Consider the following 12,800-nt stretch of genomic DNA (forward strand, 5'->3'; position numbering starts at 1 on the left):
GCAATTAATAAAGTCATAGTAAGTAAAACTGACTGGCCCATGTAAGTTCAGATCTACATTAATGATTTGGGCAATTATATTACATTTGCTTTTGGTCTGTGCAATGACTGTACTAGGAGATGCGGAATAAGGAGATCAGTTAGACAGTGGACAGAATGGTTTGTTTGTCCATCATTGTTTGCTGAATAAACGCACAGGTGAGGATGCTTCCCAGGGAAAGCACTGGTGCAGATGAGCCTCAATCTAAGCACACACTGGTGCTATCAGCTGGGTTTCAATACTGAGAAGCAACAGGTAGAGAAGGCATCGTTGCACCAGAGGACCAGTCTTACAGATGTGTAACTCAGGAGAGTAAGCCGCACTCACCCGTCTCTGTGTCCCAGAGTTTCAGGTACCTGTCATAGGCTGCACTGAGGAACTGTGTTCCTGCAGTGTTGAAGCAGATGTCTCTTACGGCTTTACTGTGACCTAGGAGAGCCAACAGAAGCTGTGGTGAGATCAGGTGCTGCCCCTGCATACGTGGTACAAGGGAAGTACTCAACAGTGGGCTCAAGGAAGCTGCCAGTCAGCACGTCCAGCCTCATCTGGTTTACCAGCAATCTGTGTGCACAGGCTCAGGCTCAGGGTGTGTGTGTGTGTGTGTGTGTGTGTTCCTTCAAGATGCTCTGCAGTGGTTCTGCTGCATTACATTTCGTAAGAACAGTTGTGGCATCTTTTAAAATGCAGTGTGCATACTGATAACTAACCAGCTAAGAATTTATTGAGATCTACAGCTCTAATTATTGTCATCCAAAGAAATGAAGCCGAGAATTTGGGGGTTCACTTCCAGATTGCTCACCATGTTGGAAGTAAAAACAAAGTGTTCCAAACTGCAAGTGCAGGAAATTGTAGCCCTTATTCAGTAATTGTACATTTCTGTGATCACATTACTTAATTCCATAAAACTGATGTTAGCTTATTTTTTAAGAGATGTTATTCTGACACTAAATTAATTTCAGGGCCCTGATTATGCTTTACTTAGATGTCAACCTTGCTAGACCAATGAATCTTTTCAAAGTTTTTCAGGCAAATAAAATGTAGTTAAACAAAAGCAGAAGCATGTCCATTTTTCACTATGACCATGACATAGATCATTTCACAAAATGTACGAGGCTCAAATTGTCAACCATGGGCTGTACCCTGGAGCCATCCCCACCACAGAACTCCAGTCAGGCAGGCACACTGCAGAAGCACCATGGCTACAAGCAAATATGAGCATGGAAACAAGCAGGTCCCCATCCCACAGAGGCTGCCGTAGAGAATTCTACTTTTCCCCAGAAGAACTCTGGCATTACAGCTGAGGAAGTGAAGAGAAAGCCTGCTGTATCTGAGGGACAGGCAATGGTTTCCTTTGAAGTCTTTTGTGCTGGCGTGGTATCTCAGTATCTCTTTGCACAGAGCACCCACACCGTTAGCACAGCATGGGAGAACAGACTCCCACTTTAAGCTAAAAACAGAGCCACCGTGGTCCACAGCACTTCATGTGGTACAGTTAAATCTGGAAAAAGTAACAAAAAGTGACAAAGACAGAAAAGTTTGTCAGGCTACACTGGCACAGTCTGTCCTCCCTTTGGTCCACTTCTTATCTTCAGGGAGTTTCCGCAATCCCACTGTTTCTTATGCTTCAGCTGCTAGTCCCAACCTCCTTATAAAGCTTCACCTACGGCTACTGCTTACTGGACATTTTCACAGCTGCTCAGACTCAACAGTCCAAGCTCTATGTTCCCTCCCTTGCTGATGGAACTACCATTCATCTGGCCACCTGGGAGTCATCTAAGGTCCCTGCCATGTATCACTCATATCCTGTTACTAAATCTCATTAAATTCTTCTGTCTCTGTGCTTTAGTTCAAAGTCCCACCATTTTAATAGATTAATAAAATAACTGTATAATTTATTTTCTTACTTCTAGGCTTGTCTATCAAAGTATACTCTGGATTGCAATGTACTCTTTGTAGGCTTTCAATCACATTACTTTCTAGAAAAGGCTGTTAAATGGCCCTTTCCCGCCATTAGGATACACTCTTATTAGTAGCATGACTGGCTCTCCTCACCCTGGCTCCCCTCCACTTTTACCCACCCTTGTCCCTCTCCTATCCCTGGCAAATAGCTATTACACATGGTTCCCCAATGCAGCACACTTTCCCATACCAGTTTTGCTTCTTCCATCCTCACTTCCGAGTTCTCTTTGCCTACCTAGAGAGATTTACTCCTTTGAGTCAGCTCAGTAGACCCATGAATACTTTCCTTCACACAGGGTAATAAAATTACTGTTGCTATCTTTCTTGCAAAAGTTTTCCTAAACAGATTTATAGACACGGAGAAAAAGAAATATTACCAATAAATGTTCTCAGACAGCGCCGGTCTCCATAAACTTCCCATAGCTGGAGGGGAAAAAAAAAAACATATGAAAATATTACTTCATTTCTTTATGGTGTTGGAAATTGAGCCCAGGACCTCATGGACACTAAGCTTGTGCTATGCCAGTGAGCAAAGCTCCTAGCCCTGGGGATATCAGCCTTAATATAAGGCTTTATCAATAACAACATCTTTATAGGCATAATGGATTTAATTATTAACTATTGACTAATTTGCCATTTTGAGTTATACTTTTGGGATATAGATATATACACACATATCTTTATACTTGGAGAAGTTTTTACATCAAAGTATCAAGAGGGTTTAGCTATATATGGAGTTTATCTGGGTATTTTTATTTTCTCACTGCTTTTTTCTCTATATTTTATGAATTTTCCTATGAGTAGTAGATTTTACTTTTGTAACATTATAAACTAATTTTAAAGGAATTAAGTGTTATTAGGACTGTTGTTATGTACCATTTTAATATTGAAAAGTGTTTTCTCATCATATCTAAAGTATATAAATACAAAGCCTTCAAAACTAGCGTCACTCTTGTCTACCTCAAATTCATCAATGCTCTAAGTGCTCTAAGACAGAGCATTTTCTGCCACCCAGTGCCAACCAGACAGAAACCTCAGGTCCTGTACATGACAGACAAGGACCTCTGGGATCCGCTCCCTTGCCTGGGACTGCAGTTTCTTTTTTCCTCGTGTATTTTATGCCCTGGCAACCACAAAACTGCTGTAGGTTTCAGTATTCTATGCAGCCTTCTCAAGCATACTCCACTCTCCCTGTCCCTGTCTCTTTCCTTGGCCTTCTTGCTCAGGCATGCTTCCACTGAAGACAGAATGTGCTCCTGTGTCTGCCTGTGTCATGGTTATTTACATCAACATGAAATGATCATTCCTAGGAGAGTCAGTACTTTCAAACACTTGATATTGTAATACCCCTGCATATAATAGGTACCTACTAAATGTCTCTAGGTATGAGCTAAATTCAACTTTATGTTTTGTTTCTTGATCCAAGGGAATATCATAATCTCAATGAAAGTTAAAGAAAATTAGTTTCTGAGAAACTTCTAATCAGAGACAAAGTGTTTCTATTATAGATAAATGCCTAAATGGCTGTTCCTATCAAACACCGAAGGTCACTGCGGATTAACGATTTGACTCTCCAAGCACAAGAATACAACAGGGTTGGAATTTACTGACCACCGTAATGATCTAGATACAAGGAAGAGACACAAGAAAGACATTTAACTATTCTTTAAAACCTAAGGTTTCAAAGAAGTTTTCTTTATACTAGAGTTGACAAGAGTGACAGCTCATTTTTCCTGCTATGCACTCTCATAGCTGCTAGCTGGTGTCCAAGTGTTCAAAAGAAAAGATACATTACACTGTCTATTCCCTAGACATGGGGTTTCCATCACATATCTTTTCTTCCTCAGTCAGTCTGAGGAACAAACAAACTCAGTTACATATCCATAACCTTGATAAAAAATGCATTATTCCTGATTCAATATTTATGTGCCCAATGCCAAAGTGATTGGATTACATCCTAATCAGTTGTCTAAGCTTTAAAGCGTCCAGCCAATTGGACCACAGAGCCACATCTGAACCTACAAGTTTGGAAGCAGTCCACAAACATCTACATACACAGGGCTGTACAGAAAACAATTAGCCTCTAATTGCCTAACAACCCCAGATTTATTTATGATTATTCAAACAGACTTAACCAAAGTCCTAGCTCTGCAGGCTCATGGGTTACTGAAAACTCACCTTAATTTTACAGTCCATGGAACAAGACAGCAACAAATGTCCCGAAAGCGGAAACAGTCTGACTGCACTGACACCCTGGAAAAAGGCACCTCATTATTGCCCCGAAGCATTCAAAGAGACAGTAGAGTGCAAACAACTTACTTTGCTGTTTTTCTGTATGCTAAACATTGTGCTCTGGAACTGCCTTCATCAGTGTTCCAAGAGGCCTTATCTTGACACTAAGCTATAGAAGGCTTTTTATTTTAGACTTCACATTTTCACTTCCTTATGCTGAGCCTGTCAGACTGCTATGTGCCCACTTCTTTCCCTTCTTCCCTGTGGTTCCCTGTTCTTGGCAAAGACCTGGAAATCAACAGCTGGACCACTGCAGATGACAAAGAATATCAGCCTCTAAAGTTTACAAATATCCCACTTTGCATTCTTTTAAAATAATCTAAATCAAATAATTTAAAACAGAAAACATTGCCTTGGGTTAGAAAGCCAGGAGCACCTCCCCTCCGGCGTGTAACAACCCCAGAAGCCAAGCAGTGTTACTGAGGCTAAGCAGCAGGCTCGGTGCCATCTGCCCATTACCCACTGTGTGCTGCCAAGAGGGAGCAGATGGCAGCAGGAACTTGTGGGGAAAGAAACAGGCAACAATGTGGAGGACGGATGCTGACCTAGAAAGCTGTGTCATGCGCAACCTGGATGGCCTTGAAGACTGTTGAGTGACCATCCCACACAAGGCTCTCCAAAGCCTCTCTCACATTTACCCTGCATTTGATGCTCCTATTCTGTCCTGACTTCCCTGTGTCAACGGCTAAAGCTCTACACTACCTTCCCTTTGTGTTTTATAGTGGGAACAGTCAGCTGCCTTACCTTTGTGTGTCCAGACCACACATGAATTTGTTTTTTGGGAAGATAACATTTTTCAGGCGGCACAGACGACCGTAGATTAACACCAACATCCTGAGGTATGTGAAGGTAGGACCTGCCCTGATAGTCATACATTTCTTTAACTAAAACAAAAAAGCAAAAGAAAGCCATAAATAAACAAGCCACAGTTGTGAAATCTGTATTATTATAGCAGCAACAAATGCATAGGTCTACTGTCCATACTGATACTGTGGTAATAACATGCTGATGATGTTAGATGCTAAGATCATGGGTTGGCTAAAATTAAGCTCCTAGAATCCTTGCTATCATTACAATGAAAGGTAGTATTTCAGAATTTCTAAACACCCAAGACCTCTCTCACTCTGTTATACATCTCAGTAATAAAGATTTCACGGCAATAGTTACAATGCGGGACCAAAAGATAAACCGTGGGTCACTGCTAAAGAACCAGAGGAGAAACAAGCCAAGACGGAAGGGAACAAGGAACAAAAGTTAGCTCTTCTTTTCTCCATCTTTCTACTTTACCATCTGCTTCTGTTACATCTGCCTTTCTCCATTATCACTGCAAACTTCACAAGAAGTTACACGGGCAGCTTAGACCACAGCTCATACGGCCACAACAAAAGGATTCTGCAAAAGCCCCGACCACATGTGAACTTATAATCAAATGTATAAGGAATCTGAGGTCTTTCCAGCTGGGCTGCACTGTGCGACTCCTGCAGCTCTACCAAAGCCTTGAACACACTACATGTGCACTCTGCATTGTGCATGCTGTCTGTCACTCCTGTAGACTGCTTAAAGAACCCTCAGCTCACATATATTACTGTGTGCTATATATAAATTGTGGTGTTCTAACTGTGCAAAGCTCTGTGCTTTGTAGACACATAATGGTTTAGTTTGAAAAAAAAGACCTTCAATTTCCCTACAATCATTCTTAGCACATATGCATTGAATTAGTGTACCTTTGTACCGTGTTTGTTTGGTTTAAAAAGCTGCTATTTGAGTGGCTGGTTTGAGCTTCATTAAAAATTACTAAATGAGTTCTGGCTTAGAATTAGAACAGGATTTCCAACAATTTCTGAAATGGCCCTAAATATTTGTCTGCCATTTTGGACTATGTATTCATGCAAAGTGGTATTTTCAGCATTGATTATAAAATCAAAATATTGATCAACTCTGAAAAACAAAATGCTCTCTACTTCCTGAAGTATCAAATATTCAACCAAGATTTATTTCTTATGTAAAAATAAATAAGAACATTGATTTCTTTAGCATAAAAACATATTTTCCTGTTTAAAGAATGGTAAAATTTAGCCAGGCGTGGTGTCACACACCTTTAATCCTAGTACTCGGGAGGCAGAGGCAGGTGGGTCTCTGAGAGTTTGAGACCAGCCTGGTCTACAAAGTAACACAGAAAAACCCTGTCTCAAAAAAATTAAAAAAAAAAAAAAATTTATACACCAAAATTTAAAAATGTCTTTAATTAATTATCAGGTAAAAGTTTACTATGCACACCAGTTTTACATACCTACTATATACACCAAAGGTCACAGAGGTATTTCTCAGTTGAGAAGGAACATAAGAAGAAAAAATTTAAGCAGCGACTTAAATAACAGAGTGTATCTACAGAAGCTGGCAGCATGCTGGCACAGGATAGGTGCTCCCTAACGATGCCAGTCACTGCTCATGGTGCTCCCTAACACTGCCAGTCAGTACTCATGGTGCTCCCTAACACTGCCAGTCAGTACTCATGGTGCTCCCTAACACTGCCAGTCACTGCTCATGGTGCTCCCTAACACTGCCAGTCAGTACTCATGATGCTCCCTAACGCTGCCAGTCAGTACTCATAGTGCTCCCTAACACTGCCAGTCACTGCTCATGGTGCTCCCTAACACTGCCAGTCAGTACTCATGATGCTCCCTAACGCTGCCAGTCAGTACTCATGGTGCTCCCTAACACTGCCAGTCACTGCTCATGATGCTCCCTAACGCTGCCAGTCAGTACTCATGGTGCTCCCTAACGCTGCCAGTCAGTACTCATGGTTCTCCCTAACGCTGCCAGTCAGTACTCATGGTGCTCCCTAACGCTGCCAGTCAGTACTCATGGTGTAGCACCACACCACTACCAGACTGCTTACACATAAAACTGAAGTTTGTGAAGCTAAACGTGGCTTCCTGAAACCTAAGTACTTGATGTGACAAAGCCTCACGGACAGTACTGAACTATTCTCTAAGCTGGTCATGACTATGAAATTCCCTAGCCATAACTAACTGGTAATGAACAGGTACATTATAGTGCATTTATGAGTCTAGTAATCTCAAATCTACTCCTATGGAAAAGAGTTTATTCTGTGAAAGTGAAATGTCATATATAATGACACATGAATATGAAGTACCTAAGATATCAACATCATTTCAGGAAAGCACTTATGGACCATTCAAGTTTCTTCTTATTCTTTTTTAGAATATCCACTGATACACGAAAACTATCTGTGCTTATCTTTATCACACCACATTTCCTCTTTCATTAGTATAAAGTCTATGGTGACTCCTGTAGGATGGAAATGGTTCTTAATAGCAGCTGACAGTAAGAACAACTGGTGTTATACGGAAGGAAAATAAACACAATAGATTTTCATGACAGTAAGGACATGAATACTATTACCATGTAAGATTGTCTTCTCCTCCCCAGGTCTCTCCTCTTCCTGTTTGCCTTTTTTCTGCCTCTTTGCTGTGATCTCATCCAATTCCTTTTGTTCTTCCTAAGGAAACAAAGACGTGAACTTCTGAAAATCTCATCATGCCCACTGTTGGTCTATATATTATAGAGAATATATATTCTCTATAATAAGGTTTACAATATGTCTCTTAGGATAGCAATGGTAACCCTTCCACAATCAGAGATGGATTACCTTTTATACAGATCACAAGATGACATGCCTGGAAATATTTTTAAATGGATTACATATGAAATATATATATATATATAATATATGTATATGTACACATATATTATATATATATATTTCATACTTCTGGAACACCTAGAAATAAATTTAATGTGTTATGCTAATTATGCAAATGAAAAGCCAAGCCATCTGAAAATCTGGTATCAGAGAGTTTTAGAAGTTGTTTTCAGCAAGTTGCTTTTACAACATCAATAATGACATAAGCAACAACTATGGATCTGAGATCAATTTTTGGGGGGAGAGCTGGGGAGGGGACGATAAGGAAACAGCAAATCCATATCTATAATAAACAAGTCAAGATATGATAGCTAAAGAAAGACAGCAGCATATACACACCACCAAGTTATATGGACCTAAGGAAAAGCTGGAATACAAGCTTCATAAGGACAAGAGCTTCTTGATCTTGCCTATCACTGTGTTCCAGAACCGAGTACAGAGCCTAGCTCTCAGATACAGTGGGTTACAGAGGAGGGGAAGAATTCTATAGTTTTCCTTTATAAATGTCACATTTAAATATATATATATATATATATATATATATATATATATATAAATCTTTAAAAAATAATATAGATAAAAACTAAAGATTTTAAAAGTAAATTAGTAAGTAAAGCCTCCACCAATTCCAGAATGACAATAAGTCCAACTCTGTAGTAACAATTTGTCAGGTACTGGAAGGGCAGCAAGCAGGGCAATCTATGAGCATTATTAAGGCTAATTTTATTAAAAAATGGTTACATATTCTGTTAGACAAAAGAGCATAGGAGAAAACACTGTAGAAAAAGAAAGACAAGTACAAATATTGCAAAGAAAAGCAAAGAGATTTTATATTTTCTCAGTCAGCTGCGGCTGAGGAATTCTGATGAGTCATGGGTCCTCTAGGGAAATCTCCCATTTATCAACACAGATATGATTGATACAAACATAGCACACACTGGAACTGACGATGAAAAACATCAAAGCTTACTTCTGATGGTTTGGCTACATCTTTTTCATCTACATATTTTGCCCATGGTCCCAAGAAACCATCAATATTAGATGCATCGTTTTCTTTGAACTTTTTCCTCTTTTCTGTTTTCTTCTGACCAGTTTCAAATACAGTTAAACCTACATTAACAACAAACATAAACAGTTAAGTAAGCAAGCCTCTATTCATTAGAAATATCAACATATATGATTTTATTTGGCTAAAGTAATTATGAGCAACCAAAACCAAAATCTGTCTGAATCTGCCACACAGACCACTCTTGCTGACAAGAAATGCAGCATTCTAGGGAAAGATGCTGAGATATTTTATATTCTAACACTTTTTAAAAGACATGTGACCATGGTATATAGCCTCTTTTGGTTTTTAGTTTCAGAGAGAGGTTTATTATCATTAGTTTAAGAAGTGCTTGGCCATAGAGGTCCCAGGCAGTGAGGTACTACCAGGTTGCTGGTCTTGGGCTTTTAAAGACTCATGGCAGATCTGGGGAGGCACCGTCTTAATGAATCAAAACCAGTATTGGTTTTTGTTTTGTTTTTAGAGACAAGGTCTCATGTAGCCTAGGATAGCCTTAACTGGGATTATAGGTGTGCACCATCATGCCCAGAAAGATACCAGCAACTCTGAAAACAAAAATACACTGTAATTTATCATTTAAAAATGAAATTAAACTATAATAAACACTTAATACTTCATTTTTATTTCATGTGTATACAACAATACAAATTAAACAATGCTTCATAGGAATCTGGTATTTACTCCATATGATGTCACTCTAAACTTGGCCTCTAATGTCATCAACCTTAAAAAGACTGACAAAGGATGGTGTTTTTATTTCATCATCAGGTGAAGGTTTGTTTGTACCTACTAAACTGAAAGAAACGCTTAAGTGTCATGATTACAAGCTGACCAAGAATCTAACTGTGTGTGTGTATATGTAGTGTGTTTGTAGAGGTGTAACTGAAAGAAAAAAGTCCATCTCTATGAACTCAAAGCAATTTCCATTGGGCTCTGTGTTACAACAAAGCAAATTAAAATTCAATACTAATTAGCTCATAGGAAAAAGGGAGCTTCATAATACAGGGTTATCCTTATGCAACAAGCTCATTTTATAAATATAGATTCCAATATTCTGATGAGCTTTGTATACTATGGTGGCTTTTAGGTTATGATGTCTGTCACACTTACTAAGTGAATAGAAACACATATATTTTAAAAGGCATATTAAAAATATACATCATAGCAATTTGTCAAAAATTATTTCAAAGGACACCTAGTAAGGAATTTTTCTGTTAAAATGTAGCTTGACAGCGAGACCAACTGCCAAATTTACCTATGCATGAATTGTAACAGAATGATTTGTTGTGGTTGACAATGTGCCAAGTACTTAAAATAGCCGAAAGAGGTCAGTATGACCACCTTCCTGACGAATGGCATAGCTGATGAGTGGCCGCGTGAGCAGTAAATGGGAACAGCTCTAACTACCATTCTGTGACTTCAACTTAAAAAGACCAGGAACTAAACAAAATGCTAGTTTTCCCTAGTGTCTGATGACTACAAGACACTCTTTATAATTCCCTATTCCAAATATATTACCTTGATTCTTTTCAGCTTCTTCCACAGAACCAATGTATTTAGCAGACACTTGGTGATTATCTAGTGAAGGGTCCAGTGCATAGCCTAAAAGCAAAAAAGGACAAATGACCAACTCCCCCTTTACAACTCAAAAGTCTTCTTACTGTCTGCAAACACTCATTTCATAGTCTCCTTTCCAGATGACAAAAATGTCCCTAAAGATTGGGACTTCCTTTCTGAGTTCCATTTCCATTTACAACACTTAAGCCACATGTCAGGCTGCATCATGAAAGAGTAAGCAGTATTTCATAGGAGGAATCTAACAATCATTGCAGTACAAAGAAAGAGCCTTTCTGGCTGTGAATTCAAAGCCGTTGAAATTCTCTCAGAGCTTAAACTAAAGGTGCATTCTGTGTTCAGAAAGTTAGAAGCTATTTCCCTTTCCTTCTTGATAACGGATACTACAGTTAGAACATTATTAAACTGAAAAGACACAGGCTAAGAAGTTATATATAAGATACAGCTATTGTTTGGAAAATATCTTTCTTAGTTAGGGCAGTCTTCAATCTTAAAATGGGAATCTTAAAAGCAATTCCTGCTGTTTGTCTGAAAAGAGAAGAGGCTATCTGCTGGCATATGAATACAATCCTTCAACCAGTTACACAGTACATGGCTGCATGAATTAGTGGTCTTCATTAGTCAAAGAAAACCAAGGAAAACAAAGAATATGCACACTCAAATTAGATTTTTCTTGAGTGGATGCACTATTACAACAAATGTTTGATAAATTAGTCTTCATAATAATCCTGCATGTTCATAAAGCTGAGCCAGATCACCAGGCTATGGCTTACAACCATGTCGACAGGCACTTTTTAAAGGGCATATACTGGTAGATGGATTTAACATTTATTTTTATTTTTGCAGCTGAAGATTGAATTTCTTTGGGGAAACATAAAAAAGATTTGTTATGAAGTATAACTTTAAAACAGGCCAAGGATGTAGGAGTTCAAATCAGCCTTACAATATACCAGAATAGAACTAACCATCTGGCTATTAGCTCATCTGCACTTTTCTTTTTCCACCATTAAAGTATGTTCTTAGCCAGAGGAGAGCTTGATATCACAAGAGTGGCTCTGGAGTAGAATCTCTGAAACCAGGGGCTCAAACACCACACGTTACTTCAGATTTTTAAGGATATAAGGATAAAAAATTAGTGTTATAACCACTCCAAGAATGAATACCCATAGGAAAAGAGTAAACTCCATTGAAAACTCACAATGGAAAAGGAGCTTCAAGACCCACGAGAATACTTTACAACTACAATGTTTGTATGGTAATGATTTGACTTTTTTGTAATCTTTGATATACAGAAAGATTGTGAACCACAGGCTAACTGATAATCTGGCTTCCTCCTGTGAATAAGCTGAAATACAATGAAGACTGATTATATCAAGTATTTTCTGAAGTAGTGGACTTGGGAAAAACTAACATGAGTGCATGTGGCTAGTCTTTCTTTCCCTGGGTTCTTGTGGACCACTGAAGGCCACGGTTCATGCAGCACATCTTGCATCTGGTAAGCTTTGATATACAAAATATTGTGCTAAACATGAATTTTGGGGCTATGCACCTTTAACTGAGCAATTCTCCATCCCTGTACCTGAATTTTTTAATGAGACTTTTATAAGGTATACGCAGAATCCAGACCAACATAGTCTAAGTTTAAAAATGTATACTTCGAACATAAAGATTTATCAAAAGTATAATTGAAATGAGATTTATGTTTATATGAATGGCATGGCATGGTATTGCCAGGGTGGAACGAGGAGGGTGTTCTTGGTCATCCTTGTTCCATGTAAACACCAGTCCCCTGCCCATGTGGCCAGTCTTGGTCCCAAGGAAGGGACCTGAGCTCTGTGTGAAGATCTTCCATCAGTATTTCCACTATCCCCACTGCCTCCTTTCACCCCAGCGATGAGCAGGTCACATATCTTCTTTTCACAAGTAAGAGATTAAAACATATAGACACACATCCTTCTAAAAGTCTCCAGTGACATAACAAGGTCTACATCTGACACTATAGGATCTCAGTTCAACTAGTTTTCTATTATCCATATCTCAAAAATTAACATATCTCTATTATAGATTTTAATGTATGCTCATGTATCTTTCTGAAGCTTATATTCCATTTTGCCTTTTCAACAGAGTTAATATTTATTCTTT

General features: G+C 38.8%; 1 protein-coding gene across 1 annotated transcript in view; it reads right to left on the reverse strand.

Annotated features, from left to right (window-relative positions):
• Cdc40 (cell division cycle 40) overlaps positions 1-12,800 on the reverse strand; it is a 44,272-nt gene that overhangs the window by 11,536 nt on the left and 19,936 nt on the right. The window contains exons 4-10 of the mRNA XM_027402191.2: positions 10,602-10,685; positions 8,988-9,127; positions 7,717-7,813; positions 5,035-5,174; positions 4,177-4,251; positions 2,376-2,421; positions 367-468 (exon numbers count right to left, since the gene is read on the reverse strand). Coding sequence (XP_027257992.1) covers positions 367-468; positions 2,376-2,421; positions 4,177-4,251; positions 5,035-5,174; positions 7,717-7,813; positions 8,988-9,127; positions 10,602-10,685 — 684 coding nt within the window. The remainder of the gene's footprint in view (positions 1-366; positions 469-2,375; positions 2,422-4,176; positions 4,252-5,034; positions 5,175-7,716; positions 7,814-8,987; positions 9,128-10,601; positions 10,686-12,800) is intronic.

Source organism: Cricetulus griseus, chromosome 2 (genome assembly GCF_003668045.3).
Source record: "Cricetulus griseus strain 17A/GY chromosome 2, alternate assembly CriGri-PICRH-1.0, whole genome shotgun sequence".
In the NCBI taxonomy this organism is placed as follows: domain Eukaryota; kingdom Metazoa; phylum Chordata; class Mammalia; order Rodentia; family Cricetidae; genus Cricetulus; species Cricetulus griseus.